Genomic DNA, 18485 nt, shown 5'->3' on the forward strand with positions numbered 1-18485 from the left:
GTCTCCTGGAAGGCTGCATAGCTGGGACTGTAGAGCTCTGAGCAGAACTGCAATTCCCGGCATGCCCTAACAGCGGTGTGCATCTTTACTGAAGAGGTGGAGCAGATGTAGCATGTCAGAGAGAGCGGTTTATCATCTGTGTGCAACTGCAGTGTTGAACACCCTAACAGTGATACCCAGTGAGTGGGTGTGTGCAGGCTGAACTTAAAAGTCCTTCTAGCATTTGATTTATTTTGTTGAATTTGATTTGCAGCAAAAACCTTTAAGTTGGATGAAGTGACCTTTGAAGTGAACAGCACCATCAGCAAGTTCGCAAATGACACTAAACTTGGAGAAGTGGTAAATACGCTGGAGGGTAGGGATAGGATACAGAGTGACCTCGAAAAATTGGAGGATTAGGCCAAACGAAAGCTGATGAGGTTCAATAACGACAAGTGCAGATTCCTGCACTTAGGATGGAAGAATCCCATGCACAGCTACAGACTGGGGACCGACGAGATATGAAGCAGTTCTGCAGAAAAGGACCTGGGTGTAACAGTGGATAAGAAGCTGGATATGAGTCAGCAGTGTGCCCTGGTTGCCAAGAAGGCTGATAGCATATTGGGCTGCATTAGTAGGAGTATTGCCAGCAGATCGAGGGAAGTGATTATTCCCCTCTATTTGGGATTCGTGAGGCCGCATTTGGAGTATTGTGTCCAGTTTTGGGCCCCCCACTACAAAAAGGATGTGGAGAAGCTGGAGAGAGTCCATCAGAGGGCAACAAAAATGATGAGGGGGCTGGAGCACAAGACTTATGAGAGAGACTGAGGGAACTAGGTTTGTTGAGTCTGCAGAAGAAAAGAACTAGGGGGGATTTGATAGCAGCCTTTAACTACCTGAAAGGGGGTTCCAGGGAGGATGGAGCTAGGCTGTTCTCAGTGGTGGCAGATGGCAGAACAAGGAGCAACGGTCTCAAGTTGCAGTGTGGGAGGTCTAGGTTGTACATTAGGAAAACATTTTTCACTAGGAGGGTGGTGAAGCACTGGAATGGGTTACCTAGGGAGGTGGTGGAATCTCCATCTTTAGAGGTTTTTAAGCTGAGGCTTGACAAAACCCTCGCTGGGATGATTTAGCTGAGGTTAGTCCTGCTCTGAGCATGGGGTTGAACTAGATACCTCCTGAGGTCCCTTCCAACTCTATGATTCATCAGCCGGGAGCAGCAGCAGATGCTCAGATTCTATGACAATGAGCAGCAGCACAGAAATGCTGACAGATAAATGAGCACGTCCAACCCTTGGCTCTTCTTTTCTCTCTGGGGTTTTAGCAGTGCAGGACCATTCTATCATGTCTGCAAGATCAGTTTGCCCTGACAATCTGAGCCTCTGTTATCAGTGAATCATTTATTCACTCCAGGGGGAGGCTCTTAGACTGAAATTAACCAGCAACTATTTTTGGCTCATCCCGCTGCTCGCGGAGCTAAGGGAAATGCCCAGGAGTCCTGGCCAACCTGAGAATCCTCAGGGACTGTGTGGAGGAATCATAAAGGTCCCTGACAAACAACGTGAGTATCAGACGTGAGATTCATACACTGGTTTTCAGGTTGCAGTAAGGAGATTTCCTCTCTCTGCTGCGTGGGATTTCAGTGAGTTGCCTGTTTCTTCAATCAAGTTACTGCTAAGGGCTCGGTAAAGATTCAAGTCAAGAACCATCTGGGCAAGAATTCTCCAGCACCGACACTTGAACTTTTTAGTATTATCAGAAATGCCAAGGGATTTCAAACTGGAACTAAAGATTGATTGTAAATAGTTTAGACAAATATTTCTTTTAAAGATCATTTCCTTGTCTCTTTCTGTGTCCTTCTAGCTTTCTCAGTATCTTCCTTTTTTTGGTCTCTGTGGTTTTTTCTCTCGTTCGTCCTACTTTCCCAATTCAGCAACTTTACTGCCTTGTTAAGACATGTAGCCAAAGACTCTGTAGTGGCTATGTGTGATAGCAGAGATTTCAAAACACGTATGGGTCACACAGGGTTTTTACAGACTGCCAAATTCTGCTCTCACCTTCTTCCTTCAGTGGCTCACTCCAGATTGACACTGGCATCACTGAGAGCAAAATCAGGGCCCCTGTGTTTTGAAATCCCCATCTTTCAAGCTGGGTCTCAAGAAGCCACATAAACTGGGGATCTTCCTTCAGACTCTTTCAGCACCCGAGCAGAATAGCTCTCGCTGCAGCAGGACCTGAAGCCAGGATCTTCACAGCAGGGAGCCTAAAGTTCCACACTAAGGGTGAAATCTTGGTACCATTCAGATCAATGGCAAAACTCTCACCAGGGCCAGGATTTCACCCCAAATCCACATTTAGGGATTTAAATATATGGCCTGATTCTCAATGGCCATGAGCCGTGGTTGTCCTGCGGCACCTGAGGATGAGTGAGCTCATCTGGGCCAGGGTAGAACTGACAAGAGAGTAGCTGAAATTATAAACAGCTTAAAGGTTGTCACAAATAGGGTGATAACTTTTGAGGGGTGGGGAGCTTTTCTCTCTGTTCCCCTGCTTTTCTCTCTGTTCTATAGAGAATGGAAGGATCAAAATGCAGAAAAAATAAAAGCATGTTTCTGGTTCAGAAGAAACCAGGCAGTGTTGGAAATCTGACTGCTGGAGACACAGGAACGCACAGTGTGTGTGTGAGGGGAGGGACGTGCAGTATCCAGGTCGCAGTGGCGCAGAGTCCGGAAACACGGCGAAAGAGGGAATGGACATCCTGCTAATTAACGCACCACAGAGCTGTAACTAGCCCTCCTGCAATCACCTGGGGCAGCGGGGTGTCTCAGACTGTAGCGTAAAGTGGACACACTGTAGTAGATTGTCTCTGACGTTTGCCCCATCCAGCCCATCCCTCCTCCTGTGACCAACCCCACAACAGCTTTTTGGCAACTTCAGCAATTGCCAGCATGGAAAAGCAACATCAGGAAATTGTGTCTGGGTTTCTAACTGGCAGGAATTCACTAAAGCTTTGTGTCATTTTGAGGAAGTGTTACTCGCACTGGCTCCTTTTAGTCTCCACGTCCTTTCTCCCCTCCCCTCGAATCTGTCTCTCTCCTCTTCCCTTCACACACTGAGCTGCTGTTCAGGTTTTCTTCACCCCCGGACAGCTGTGCAGGCTGCTTCTCCTCCATCCCCACTTTCCCCGGTGCTGCCAGACCCAGAATTTAACCTAGGCTGTGCTGATAGTTCTATGATCTGTCAGTGTGTTGTGTGTCCAGCACCTGGTGTTGGTCCTGGCTGAGTAGGATCACAGTATGGCAGCTCTGGGAGTTGTGGGGCTGAGGAGAGGGGTGGACACGGACAGGTGGGCAGTGCTCGGTGTTTTTGGGGCTGGGATTTGGGGGTAAACATTAACAATGAGCAAGCTGAGAGGTATGTACAGTGTTCAATGAGAGCTGGCAATTCTGCGTCATGTCCATACCTAGGTAAGTACAGCTGCCTTGTACAGAGCGCCTGGCTGCTGGCTGACACAGTGAGCCCCTGGCACACAGAGCCTACACCCGGGACTCTGGGATCATTTGTTAGCCAGCTCTGCTAGCCAATAATGGGACAGTTGTACACACATTCCTCAGTTTATGTGGTCGCATCAGAGTTTTTCTCAGCTGAAATATTCACACATTCAATGTCTCACGAGATACCTCAGCGGTGTGAAAAGCACAACTAGAGTGTCACTTTCAAGGCTCCAAAGTCACATGAGATTTTTTATCCTTGGGGCTAAATACAGCATTGTCATGAATTAAAAAATGCCTTCAGTAAAGTCAGGCACCGGCTTGCAGGGAAAATGCCTCCAGCTGACTCCTGTCTGTGTTCACAGAGGCCCAGGCCAGAAGGCACCACAGTGGTCATCTACTCTGATCTCCTGTATCACACAGGATTAGAGACCTGCCCCCAAGAAATTCCTAGAGCAGAGCTTATAGAGAAACATCCAACCTTGGTTTAGAAATTCTCAGTGATGGAGAATCTGCCATGACCTTGGTAAAGTGCTCCACTGGTTAATTACTCTCTCTGTTTAAAAAGTGCAGACATCATTTATAGTGAGAATTTGTCTAACTTCAACTTCCAGACATTGGATGGTGTTAGACACTTCTAGGGTAGCCTGAAAAGCCCATTATTCAATATTAGTTCCCTATCTGGGTACCTGTAGACTGTTATCAAGTCACCCCTTAACTATCTCTTTGTATCAACATGCATCGTTGATTGTGCACACCAGAACTGGAGACATTTTCCAACTGCAGTTTCACCAGTGCTAAAGAAAGAGTTAAAATAACTTCCAAGAATGCCAAGAATTGTAAGAATGTACCATGTGCCTCATACTTTGTAAAACCCTTGAAACATGTTAAGAACTGAAAAGGGAACGTTCCTGTGATGCATTCATCAGTGTCTAGGGACACCTCTTTCTGCATTAATTTTGCAGGGGAAGTGTCACGCTAGCTGGTTAATGGGGCCCCCGAGGTGTATTCAGGAGCTCTGATTACTCCCTTCTACACCAGTTTCACGTTGGGAGTGTCATGCTGGCTGGATTGGGGGGGGGCATTTAGTATATTGTTTGACATGAGTATGTCAAAATCATAATAATTCATGTGACATATGCCATGTCAGGCACTGTAAAGTGCTGTAAAGGCTGTAAAGTGCTAAGTAAGATGCTGATGTTTATGTTCATATGATATATCTGTAATGGAAGTTATGGATATATTTGGGATATCTGTATTTCAAATTGTGCTGTCTAGGTCACACCCCAGAGAGGATGTGACGGATAGCAGCTTATCTGCTGAGGGAGAGTTTGTCTCCAAACTTCTGTCTAAAGAGCAGACAGAGAGCACCCCTCAGCTCGTGCTGATTGAGGATGTGTCAGTTGTCTCGGAGTTGGATCTGGACTTACCTGAAACCCAGAAGAGTCTGTTAGGGCTCAGGAAAATGTTTCTTTAGAGCAACCTCTAGCTGAAGAGGGAAAGGACATTTCTGTGGAAAATGGATTGTTGCCTAAAACTGCTCCTGAAGGAGTAAAACCTCTTGATGGCTTTTGCAAGCAATTTTCTGCAACGGAAGGGTGTGAAAGTGAATTGATTAAGTTAGTTCAGGATGAATCACTGCCTGTAGCAAGCAACAGTTTATATGTTGAGAGACTTGGTTCAATTTCTAACTGCCAAGGTTTTTCAAATGTGGATGGATTCACTGATTCTGTTTTAGAAAGGTCCAGTTTGGATACCTTGGAAAAGGTTCCAGATGGAGTGGAAATTATTAGGAAGCGTAAACAGCCCCGTGACCAAGTGGCTGTGCTTGATCGGTACAGTGGGGAGACAATGAGGTTGGAACATCACTGTTTGCAGGCTGCTAGCTCTGTCAGTGAACAGAGTGTCTCAGTTTCAGAGGGAAGATTGAGGAGCTGAAGCTACGCAGCAGGACAGATGTGAAGTTGATCTCTTCCGATAACAGGAGGTGGCAGACAAACTCTCACCCCTGAATGCTTTGGATATGTTGTGTAGTCTCTTAGTGGACTCAGGTACATTTAATGCTATGTGGAGTCTCCGATTGGCAATGGAAGAACATCAGAACCCTGTTTGTGAGATGCTAGTGAGAATGGTTGATGTCTCTTTAAAACCAAGGCCAGATTTGAAATGGATAACAGTTAAAAATTTGGAAACTACTGAACTAGCTAGTGTGTGTGGTGGTAGTGCAAGTTACCTGCCTGACAGGGGGAGAAAGATCTACCCATAGCTGTTAGCGTGGAGGAGGACTCTCGGGTGTTGCCAGCTGAGAGTGGGTTGGATGTGCCTGGGACGGCTCTGAATTTGAGTGAAATTCAGAAGTAGTTTGTTAGGGCTCAACAAGAGGATGTTTTTTTAGAGGGGGCCAGAGTGGAGGCCCAAAGCCTAGCCCCAGCAGAAGATGGAGCAGGCCGGTTTTTCATGCATGAGGGCTTTGTATACAGAGAATCCCCTACAGCGAAAATGCAGCTTCACAATAGAAAATGCCAGCAAGTTATAGTGCCTGAGGGATATAGAAGAGAGTTGTTACAGTTGGCTCATGGTGATCCCTTTGCAAGACAGCTGGGCATAGAAAGCATTTGTGACAGACTGAAGCAAAACTTTCATTAGCCTCACCTGTCTGACACAGTGAGGAGTTATTGCAGAAGCTGTGATTTGTGTCAGAAGTGCAAGAGGTTGAAGCGTCCTAAGAAGGTGCCCCTACAACCTTTGCCCATCATTGGGGAGGTGTTTGCCAGAGTGTCTGTGAATATTGGGGAGCCACTCCCTAAACCTTCCAGAAATGGGAAGAAGTATATTCTGGTGTGGGTGGATTTTGCCGTCAGGTACCCTGAGGCTGTGGCTTTATCTGATGTTGAGGCTGAGACAGTGGCCACAGCTCTGTTTACTATTTTTAGCAGAGTGGGTTTTCCCAAGGAAATCTTGTCAGACCGTGGTGCCAATTTTCTGTCAGTTGAATTTAAGCAGCTATGGGAGATGTGTGGAGTAAGTCATCTAAAAGCTGCCCCTTTATCACTCAGAGACCAATGGTTTGGTAGAGAGAGTTGATGGGACATTGAAGGCTGTGTTAAAGATGTATGTGGACAGATGTGAGAATGATGGGGATGTCGTGTTCTCTTATTTGCTGTATGCGTAGAGGAGTGTACCCCAAGAGTCTACAGGATTTGCTCCTTTTGAGCTGCTTTATGGAAAGTAGGTCAGGGGACCCCTGTATCTGATTTGTGATTCCTGGGTGGGTAATGTAGAGATGACAGAACAACCAGTGGGGGAGCATGTGTCACAGTTTAGAGAGGATTTACAAGATCTCACAAGAGGAGCATAAATTATGCACCAAGAACCCACTGTTCAGCTAACCGAACCCTTACAAAGGTATGTAAACGATGGAATAACATTGTTACCTCCATAGTGAACCTCAGAAAAAAAAAGCCTGTTTAAACTAACCATGATTTTGCTGTTAATATTTATGCCAAAGTTAAGTCTCATAATTAGTTTGTTGATAATGCCAAGAATTGTAAGAATGTACCATATGCCTCATACTTTGTAGAACCCTTGAAACATGTTAAGAACTGAAAGGGGAAAGTTCCTGTGATGCATTCAACAGTGTCTAGGGACCCACCTTTCAGCATCAATTTTCCGTGGGGGGTGTCACACTGGCTGGATAAGGGGGGCCCTAGAGGTGTATTCAGGAGCTCTGATTACTCGCTTTTACACCAGGCTCGCGTTGGGGGTGTCACACTGGCTGGGTTGGAGGGGGGTGCATTTAGTATATTGTTTGACATCAGTATGTCAAAATCTAATAATTCATGTGAGATATGCCATGTCAGGTACTGTTAGAAAGGCTGTAAAGTGCTAAGTAAGATGCTGATGTTTATGTCCATGTGGTATATGTGTAATGGAAGTTATGGATATATTTGAGATACCTGTATTTCAAATTGTGCTGTCTGGGTCACGTCCCAGGCAGGATGGCTGCAGAACAATAGCCTGCTTAATGGCCCATTAAAAGTTTCACATGTGCAAGGGACACAGGGGGAGATGCCAGCGATAGACCTGATAAGTCACCAGGACTTGCTCATGTGACTCTGGATTCCATTTTGGTTCCTGTGAAATTCCACAAGCAGCATGGCAAGGGCAAGAGGACATAAAAGGCAGATGCCTGGGATCCATTTTGTCTTCAATCCTGTTCAGCCTTCAGCCACCTACCTACCTCTGGATCAACTCATCTGCAACTGAAGCTGTGAAACAAAGGACTGAGACCCATCCAGGTACTGAATGTACACCAGGGGGACTATACAAGCCTGCAAACTCCACATTTCTTCTAGAAACCTGATATAGATGGACTTTCAAATCATTTGTATGTATCTGATTGCTTTAATCCTTTTGCATTTCTCTTCTAGTTTGTTTCTTTCTTTTTACAATAAACCTTTAGTTTTATTTACTAAGGGATTGCCTGGCAGCATGGTATTTTGGGTAAGATCCAAACTCATATTGATCTGGTACTGTGGCTGACTCTTTGGGAACAGGAGAAACTTTTTGGTAAAGAGCATAGAGTTTAAATAAATGGTCTCATTACTAGACCTAGTGGCTGATTGGGAGCCGGAGACTGAAATGCAGTAAACGGGGCTGTGTGTCTTCGTGTACTGGCTTCTTGATAGCCAGTGTGGAGAACGAGAAGCACAGTTTGCGGCTGGTTGGGAAGTCTGACTTCAGTGTCACCCACCAGTGTTGGGAGAATCTGCTCTCTTTTTGCAGCCTGCCCTCTCCTTGGCATTTTCAGGTGGCTACCCTAGGCACGGAAGGGTCACAGACGCAAAAACTAATGGATAGAAACTGGTCATCAGGAAGTTTAGACTTGAAATGAGACTCTTCTTTTTAAAGATCAGAGGAATAAAGTTCTGGAATAGCCTTCCAAGGGGAGCAGTGAGGGCAAAACACTTCGCTGGCTTCAAATCCGAGCTTGATAAATGTATGGAGGGGATGGTATGATGGAACAGCCTAGTTTGGGAATTGACTGATCTTTGACTACTGGTGGTAGATATGCCAATAGCCCGTGAAGGGATGTTAGATGCGAGGGTTCTGAGTTATTACAGAGAATTCTTTCTTGGGTGTCTGGCTGGTGAGTCTTGCCCACATACTCAGTATGCAACTGATTGCCATATTTGGGGTGGAGAATGAATTTTCCCACAGGGCAGATTGGCAAAGGCTCTGGGGCTTTTTTGCTTTTCTTTGTAGCATGGGACACAGCTCACTTCCTGGTGGATTTTCTGTACCTTAAACTCTTTAAACCATGATTTGAGGGCTTTAATAACTCAGTCATAGGTCAGGGTCTAATACAGGAGTGGAGGAGTGAGGCTCTGTGGCCTGCTTTGTGCAGGAGGTCAGACTAGATGATCTTATTGGTCCCTTCTGACCTTAGAGTCCATGTGTCAATGAGAAGGGTAAGTAGCTGGTTTACTGATGCGTATCTCTGGTTACCCCTGTCAGTTAACAAGGCAGAATAACTAGACTACTCTACTTGTTACTTTCATGTAGGCACCCAACTCTCTCAGAGCTATGTCTCACCAGTAGAAACAAGGGAAGTAATGGACACAAAACCCCAGCCTGGCATGATAATTTCTGTTTCCAAAGGGAAAACATGGCTCATTTCTAACAGAGGAATTGCATTGTGGATCAGACCTATAGTCTATCCCATCTAGTGTCGTCTCTCTGACTGCAACAACCCCAGGGGCTGCTGAAGAAGGTGTTGGGGGATAACCTGACCTTCCTGAGGGTTTCACCTTAACGTCTAACAGCCAGAGATTGGCTTGTGCCCTGAAAAATGCTCGTGAACAGGCTTTCCAATATATTTATTTAGCTGTACCTATAATAACGGAACATTCTGACTATCCATGTAAAGGTCCTAAACTTTTCTGATTCTTGCTCAGTTTCCGGCCTCAGCTTCATTGTGCGGCAATGACTTTCTCTTTCTAATTATGCGCTGAGTGAAAAAAGCATTCTTTTTAAATGAGATTTGAATTTGTCATTTTTTAGTTTAATTGAATGTCCTCTTGACCTTGTGTTATGAGACAGGGAGAAGAGATTCTTCATATACTCTCTATCAGTCAGTATTTTATAGACTCTTCTCAAATCCCTTCTTATTTCTCTCTTTTCTAAGGTAATGATCACAGTCTTTTCAATGTCTTTCCCTAGGAGAGTTTCTCCAGGCCCTTGATCTTTCTCGTTGCGCTTCCCTGAACCGCTCTAGATCTGCAATAGCCTGTTTGAGAAGGTGCTCAGCACTACACAGAGACGTCCGGAGGAGGATGAAAAATTGACTGATTGAGCTCATGGCGTTCTATTTTCAGCATTACCCCCCATCCCACTCCTCCTGTGTCCCAAGGTTTTGCTTCGTTTTTGTCCATGTTGGCAATTTGAGCTGGGTTTCACAGAGCCGTGTACCATGATACTAGGGTCTTTGTGCTGCGTTCATACAGTTAAATTAAAACCTTATAAGGTGTTTGAGGAGTTCATGTTTTTCCCTAGAATGGGCATATATGTTGCACTGCTTGACATCAAACGCCATCTTCCACCATGCTGCTCATTCAGTGGCTTCGTTAGCTCCCTCCGAGGACATCAACAAATGTTGCCATCTCACTGCTCACCTGCCTTTTTATATTGTTACTAACTATAAAATATTTACCGTGGTATTTGTTATCAAGTGCCTAACCCCCCTCATTGGGCTTCTCTCCCTTCACAGGCACCCTGAGCATTTCAGATCCTGATCGGTGCTTCACCCGACTCATGTTGGCTTTCAACCTCACCTCCTCCAACCCATCAGCATTCATCCTAGATGGCATCCCGGGGCTGCAAGCTGCCCACATCTGGATTTCCATCCCTTTCTCTACGTGCTACATCATCAGCCTGTTGGGAAATTTCATGGTTCTTTTTGTTGTCAGCAAAGAGCAGACCCTGCACAAGCCCATGTTCCTGCTGCTCTGCATGTTGGCACTCACAGACATTGGCATGTCGACCTCTGTCGTGCCAAAGGCACTGTGCATATTTTGGCTTGGTTTCAAAGAGATCACTTTTGATGGCTGCCTTACCCAGAATTTCTTCCTTAATGTGTTTACTTCTAATGGCCTTCGATCGCTTTGTTGCCATATATGACCCTCTGAGATATGCCACCATCGCACGAATCGCTAAGCTAAGTCTAGTGGGTTTGATACGAGCTGTTCTGTTGGTTCTACCTTGGCTCCTGCTCTTGCGGACGCTGCCATTCTGTGCCAACTGGGTTATCCCAAACACATACTGCCAGCACATCACCATGCTGAAGATCTCGTGTGGGGACATCAGAATCAACCAGACGTACAGTTTTTTGATATCATTAGTGTTCTGCGGGTTAGACCAGACACTTATTGGCCTGTCCTATGGACTCATCATCAGGGCCGTCCTCAGGATCTCCTCCAAGAAAGCCAACCGAAAAGCCCTCAACACCTGTGCAGCCCACATCTGTGTGATGGCGATATCTTGTACTACCGGCCTCTTCTCTGAACTGACTCTCAGGTTCGGTCAGGGCATCGCTACCCACATTCATGTCCTCTTGGGCAACCTCTATCTCCTTGTGCCCCCTATGCTCAACCCTATCATTTGTGGGATCAAAACCAAAAAGCTTCGTGACAAAGTGGGAAAATACACCTGCAGAATGTGATCGGCTGGGGCTGCTGACTTTAAACCTGTGTGACAGGAGGGGGAAAGGATGTCTCCTTGTTTATCAAGGATGCTCTGCTTCAATTTGCCTTAGCTTAGCCTTGTGGAATTTCACAATCTGAGAACTTCCTCTGACTTAATGTATTATGACTCCATCACCAAGCACTGCCCTCTCCAACCATCACCTGATCTCTTTCAGTGTTACCATCATCCCCCAGCCCCACACACCCTCTTACTCAGTCTTTCTGTGACTTCCAGAGCATCATCGCTGAAAATTTCTCATATGCTCTCAGCCCTATTTTCCATCAGTATAGTTGTAGTTGTAGATTCTCACCATTCCTCACTCTCCTCCATCTTTGACTCTTTTGCCCCTCTCTGCCATCGGATGGTCCCCAGCTCTGCCATTCACCAGGCCCCAACAATCCCTTCCACTCCTGAGTCTCCTCAGATTGGTCTCTTTGAATTCTTAACTAGCAGACACTTGGAGTTTTCCCTTCTATTTCGTTTTCCCCAAAGCCACGGAATCTCCCCTCAATTATCAGTTCATTTTGGGACACACATTGCACAGAGACTGGGGTCAAAATAAATAAAATGTCTACTTAATAGAAAAATCACAGACACAAAGATGGAGGAGGGAAGATTCCCATGCACAGCTACAGACTGTGAATCACCAGTGTGCCCTTATTGCCAAGAAGGCTAACGGCATATTGGGCTGCATTGGGTAGGAGCATTGCCAGCAGATCGAGGGAAGTGATTATTCCCCTTTATTCGGTATCGGTGAGGCTGCCTTTGCATTATTGTGTCCAGTTTTGGGCCCCCCACTACAGAAAAGATGTGGACAAATTGGAGAGAGTCCAGTGGATGGTAACAAAAATGACTAGAGGGCTGGAGCACAAGACTTATGAGGAGAGGCTGAGGGAACTAGGCTTGTTTAGCCTGCAGAAGAGAAGAGTGAGGAGTGATTTGATAGCAGCCTTTAACTACCTGAAAGGGGGTTCCAGGGAGGATGGAGCTAGGCTGTTCTCAGTGGTGGCAGATGACAGAACAAGGAGCAATGGTCTCAAGTTGCAGTGGGGGAGGCGTAGGTTGGATATTAGGAAAATCTTTTTTACTAGGAGGATGGTGAGTCACTGGAATGAGTTATCTTGGGAGGTGGTGGAATCTCCATCTTTAGAGGTTTTTAAGCTTCAGCTTGACAAAATCCTTGCTGGGATTATTTAGCTGAGGTTACTCCTGCTTTGGGTAGTGAGTTGGACTAGATGACCTCCATCCTTAGAGGTTTTTAAGGTGCAGCTTGACAAAGCCCTGGATGGGATGATTTTGTTGGGGTTGTTCCTGCTTTGAGCAGGGGGCTGGACTAGATACCTCCTGAGGTCCATTCTAACCGTAACAATCTATGATTATGGGGCATAAGCACTGTGCTAACTCTTGGAATTCCTTATGTTGCCAGGGTAAATAATAAGCATATGGATAAAGTGGGAAAGGCAAAGGAATTGAATATGGGGTTTCAAGGTCTTCTGCACATCCTGGCACAACTGTCTGTGCAGTGGGGCTGTGAGCTTCTTTTGAGGTAATTCCAGAAAAGAATAAGACAGTTCTATGAATACACACACCCACAGATAATTTAGGTAGGATGTGATGAGAAGGGTGAACTATTGTCATGCTTCGGGGCATAAACTGACTGCCAGCTCCGGTCAGGAAGGAATCCTGCTCCCTCTGCACGGGGTCATAGTGTACAATTTGGTACTTGGCAACGGCTTGAGATCCTCCTCTGATGTATTCAACATTGGGTGCTTGAGAAAGGACATAGTGTTGTGTTAATTATTTATCGCATTAGGGACACACCCAAACTCTTGGCCTCAAGGATAGATTTTCCTCACTAACTAAAGTCAGTTTGTGATAATTCATTCATAGGAAATCTAAGAAATCTCCATCTATGTCTTCATTTTATTGCAACTCTCAGTGGCATTTTCAGGACTTTTGAATAACAAAAATAGCAACTTCCTATCTAAGTCTCAAAGTGCTTTACGAAGGAGGTGATATCAATGTCAGCACCACTCAGCGTGTGAAGAACCCAAAACAATAATGAGTGATGTTGATTGAACTCCTGCCTTGGATCTCAAAGGATCATAAGTTGCTTTACATACTTATAGATTTGATTTACAAAACGTATACAGAAGGCCCTTCACCTGCCACTGAAATGCAACCACTTCTGGGTTGGAAATCAGTGTCTTTTACAGTGCACAGCAACACTACACAGTAATTTTACAACAGGAGAGGAAGAATATTGTGTTTAGTCTTAAGTTTCCTTACACACTTTTAGATTTGTTTTACAAAACAATTCAATAGAATAAAAGTCAATAAAGACAAATGCACGGTGCTAACTTAGGAAGGAAAAGCCAAATGTACAGCTATAAAGTGGGGAATAAACGACTAAGCGGTAGTACTGCTGAAGTGGATCTGGGTGGGCCTTATAGTAGATCACGAATATGAGTCAACAATGTGATGTAGTTATGAAAAAGGCAATTTCCCTTCTGGAATGTATTAACAGGAGTGTTGTACGTAGAACATGGGAGATAGTTGTTCCCTTATACTCCGCACTGGTGAGACCTCAGTTAGAGTGCTGTTTCCAGAGTTGGGCACCACGCTTTAGGAAACAGATGGACAAACATAAGAGCAACAAAAAATGGCAAGTGGTTTAGAAACCTGAGCACTGAGAAAAGGGTTGACGGAACTTGGCATGGCTAATCTTCTGAAGAGAAGGCTGAGGGGGGCCATGACAACGGTCTTCAGATCTGTAAAAGGTTGGTGTAGCAGCCTGGGCCTGAGAAACGGTCGCGATGCCCACACTACACAGACCCAAGCTCTGCAGGCCAGGCCACTGGAAAGCAGAGGGGCAGAGCCAGGGCCATGGAGGGAAATATAAAAGGCCGGCCCAGCAGCTCAGTCAGGGGGAAGCTAACACCGGACGTGTCTTCCCAGAGGCTGTGGCCTAGGCTTGGCCCAGGCCCTGCGGCTGTTTGGAGCAATCGCCCCACCAACCGGTGCCCCCAAAGCCTGCCTGGATTGCCAGGCCGTAGCGACTGGATAGGGCCACTGGACCAGAGTGACTGGAGGGAGCTGCTGAGCCCAAGTGACTGGAGAGGGCCGCTGGACCCTAGTGATCGGGTAGGGCTGCAGGACTCTAGTAGCTGGGAGCAGCTACCTGAGCCCGCTGGGTGGGAGAAACCCCCTGAGACCGGACCTGACCTGGAGGAGCTGCCTGGTGTGGAGGACCCACCAGAGTGGATGGAACCTCATGGACCGGAGGAACCTCTGGGTCCCTGCGACCTGGAGGAGCTCCCCGCCGCTGATGACCCTGACGAGTTTCCAGACTTTCTCCCAGTTGACGGTGAGGGACGGGCAGGACACCCGCTCGCCGTCTACCCAGAGACCCAGAGAGGGACACCTACATGCAGGTACCCAGGGGCTGGGTGGGAGGAAGTAGCCCAGGGACAGCTGACTAGAGAGTAGCTGAGTGTGACCGAGTCAGTCAGCGCGTTGCAGCTCGAGCATCGCTGACTCAGTGGCGAACTGGTTGGACCCTGGGCTGGGACACAGTGGTGTCGGGTTGGCCTGCGTTCCCCTCTCCCCTTCCCTAACCACCCGGGAGTGCTCGGCATCCTTCCCTGTTGGCCAGAGGACCCCTAACTTTGCCAGCCCTGCCTGACTGTAAGGCCAGGGGCTATAGACCTTTGGACCTGCCCCGCCCACTTGAGGGCTGGGGGCTATTGACTCAGGCACCAGCCCTGTCTGGCTTTCAGGCCGGGGGCTGTAAACTAATTTACTCACCCTGCCGATTGGAAGGCTGGGCGCTACAGACTACGTTGCTTGCCCTGCATGTTTGAAGGCCGGGGCACATTGACTGCTTCCCGCCCCACCATGTCTGAGGGCCAGGGGCACCAGACTGCTTAACAGCCCCACCTGTTGGAAGGCCGGGGTCCATGGACTGCTTCACCTGCCCTGCCTGTTTGAGAGCCAGGGCTAACAGACTGCGTGTCAGATCTGCCTGGCTTGAGGGCCAGGGTCTGTAAACTGGGTATCTTGCCTGCCCGCTTGAGGATCGAGGGCAACAGACTGCTAGAAAATCCCACACCACCTGGAGCCGGGGCTAAAACAATCATAAGCCGAGAGCTGTTTTCCTTCAGACAAAGACGCTGTGACCTTCTTCGGAACCTGGGCCTAAGGAAGAGTCGCGATGCCTCTGGTTGGACCATGCCACTGGCCTACAGTTGGTATAAAAAGGATGGTAATTAATTGTTCTCCAAGTCCACAGAGGGTGGGACAAAAAGTAATCAGCTCACTGTCCAGGAAAGGCGATTTTGCTTGGATATTAGGAAACATTTTCTGAGTATAAGGAGAGTTAAGCAGCAGAACAACTTACGTAGAGAGGTCGTACTTGCTTCTGCCCTGTCAGCACATTCCTGAAGGGCACATGCTTCCTCAGGGGCATTCCTGGCATGATCCAGGATACCTGCAAAGTCATCTTCAGTCCAGAGCTTTGCATCGCACTGGGCCATCACTCAGCAAGCCAGAGACGTGCCGTGTTTGGCAGGGCGGTTCTGCAGTCTGCGTACCAATGAACACCGATCCCTCCTCCTGGAAAAGGGCTGGGGAGTCACCTACCTTGGAACTGACATAAGTAACCTCTTGAATAAGAAAAAACAATTCCTAACATTTTGTAACTGTTGTTCTTCAATATGTGTTACTCGGGTCCATTCCAGGACACCCCCCGCTGACCCCTCTGTTGGAGTTATGTGGGAGGAAGGAACTGAGCAGGCGGAGGGTCGGCAGGGTCCCATATACCAGTGCCATGAGGGTGCGCCTCCAGGGAGCACAAGCGCTGACCTGACGGATACCACTAAGGGGAAAACCTGCTGCCAGCGCTGCATGTGGCGCGCGCACACCTACATTGGAATGGACATTAGACACACATCTTGAAGAACAACAGTTATGAAAGGCTAGGAACCATTTTTTCCCTGGCCCGGATGATAAGTGACTCCCCACAGCCATATTTTCTGGACAGTTGAAAATGGAAGCACGAATGCTGAGAGGCCACTGAAAACGATACAAGGAGACTCTCAAAGCTGTAGAGTAAATAGAGTTCCCACAAGAGTGGCTTGGGAATATTAGCAACTATTGTGGAGACCCTGGAGGGGGAGAATAGGAGCGCAGGACTCTTACTGCACTGACTGGGGGAGGAACACATTGTGTGCGGGATCAGGTGTGCAGTAGCCAGATCACAGTGGGGCATAGTCCTGAAATAAGATAAAGGAAATATCTTGAGATAAACAAGCACAGCTGTACCTCTGGGTATTCATATGGCCCTCCTCACTGCTGGTCCCCATATGGTCACCCCAGAATTAAAGGTTTTTTATCCTCACAACCCCCTGAGACATGGAAGTGCTCTCTCTATTTTACAGAGGGGAAACTGAGGCCCAGAATAGATTATGAAATGACACGTTCAAGGTCACACAGGAGCTTTATGTCTGAGCTATGACAATAAGGATTAGAGCAATCAGATACATACACATGATTAAAAGTCCATATACATCAGGTTTCTAGAAGAATTGTGGAGTTGCAGGCTTGTACAGTTCCTCTGGCATACATCCAGTACCTGGATGGGTCTTAGTCCTTCGGTTCAGTTGCAAAATAAATTGATCCAGAGGTAGGTGTGTGTCTGCAGCTGAATAGGAACAAAGACATAATGGTTTCTGTGGCTTGGCCTTATATATCCTCTGGCCATGCGGTCTTGGGGAATATTACAAGAACTAAAATGGAGTCCAGAGTCACATGGGCCAATCCTAGTAACCCTTCAGGTATGCCTTTAGTTTCTTCCTGGGCCCTTTGCATCTGTGAGTGTCTTGATGCACCATTAAGCAGGCTATTGTCCTGCCGCCATCCTATCTGGGGTGTTGCCCAGGCAGCACAATTTGAAATACAGATATCTCAAATACATCTATAACTTCCATTTCACATATTATACATGGACATAAGTATCATCAGCTGACTTAGCATATTATAGCCTTTCTAACTGACCTGTCATGGAACATGAATTATTATGATTTTGACATACTGATGTCAAACAATATAATAAACATTCTCCACCCCATCAACCCAGCATGACACCCCCAACACGTGACTGGAGTAGAAAGGAGTAAGCAGAGCTCCTGAATAAACCTCAAGGCCCCCCTTATTCAGACAGCGTGACACTTTGCTCCTCAGGTGATTCTCTCTCACATCGGATCTCACAGCCTGTCTATAAACTCTTTCCCTATCCCAGGCTGCCTGATTCCAACACTACGCTGAGCGCCACTGTCTTCTCCATGCTTCAACATTACCTGTGGCCCCCCCACAACCTCCGAGCCCCTCCAAGCTCCCCACAACTCTTTCTATGCAAGGGAGAGGTGCCCCCGTCCCACCTGCTCTCTTTGCTAGGGGGAGAAAAGTGACAATTCTCTCCAGTGAGGAATGTCACACCCCGAGTAGCAGATTCCAAGGCAACTGTTCTGTGCTGCTGTTCTTGTTGCTCCCACGCACACCATGTGGGTCTTTGGGGGCCGCTGCACAGCTACAACGAGCAAACTGAGAAGTGTGCACAGTAAATAATGAGAGCTGGGAATTCTGGGTCATGTCAGTGTTAGGTAAATACCGCTGCCAGGTGCAGGCGACACCCTGGCTTCTGGCTAACACGGTGAGCCACTGGGACACAGACACTAAACCAGGGACTCTCTGGCATCACTTGTTAGCCAGCTCTGTTAGCCATTAATGGGACAGTTGTACATACATTCCTCAGGGTGGAGAATTTATAGGGTCACTTAATCATTTTTCTCGTCTGAAACTTCAATCCATGCCGTGTCTCACTGGAATCCTCACACCTGTGAAAAACACATCTAGAATGTCCTTTTTTAAGCTTCGATGTCACATTAAACTTTTTCACTGTGGATGTAAATTCAGCATTGTCATCAGTAAAAAAAATGCCTTCAGTTAGGCTCAGGCACCAGCTTTCAGGCAAAATGCCTCTAGCTGACTCCTGTATGTGCTGCAGGGATGTGTTCACAGATCCCTCAACCAGAAGGCACCACTCCGATCATCTAGTCTGACCTCCTGTATTGCACATGCCAGAGACCTGCCCCCAAGGAATTCCTAGAGCAGAGCTTGTACAGAAACATTCAAACTTGCTTCACAAATTCTCAGTGCTGGAGAATCAGCCATGACCCTTGGTAAATGCTTCAATGGTTAATTAATCTCTGTGTT

The 18485-nt window shown here is 46.9% G+C and overlaps 1 protein-coding gene across 1 annotated transcript; it reads left to right on the forward strand.

Moving 5' to 3' along the window:
- Positions 1-253: 253 nt before the first annotated feature.
- On the forward strand, positions 254-11190 carry LOC137143330 (olfactory receptor 52P1-like; the record flags this gene model as incomplete). The annotated part of the gene is made up of 3 exons (XM_067533064.1): positions 254-355; positions 10240-10483; positions 10590-11190. Coding segments are annotated over 3 exons (947 nt in total), but the record flags the coding sequence as incomplete, so codon positions are not given.
- Positions 11191-18485: the final 7295 nt, after the last annotated feature.

This window comes from Emydura macquarii, unplaced genomic scaffold (assembly GCF_026122565.2).
Source record: "Emydura macquarii macquarii isolate MOO-44397 ecotype Brisbane River unplaced genomic scaffold, CSIRO-AGI_Emac_v2 contig_3321, whole genome shotgun sequence".
In the NCBI taxonomy this organism is placed as follows: Eukaryota; Metazoa; Chordata; order Testudines; family Chelidae; genus Emydura; species Emydura macquarii.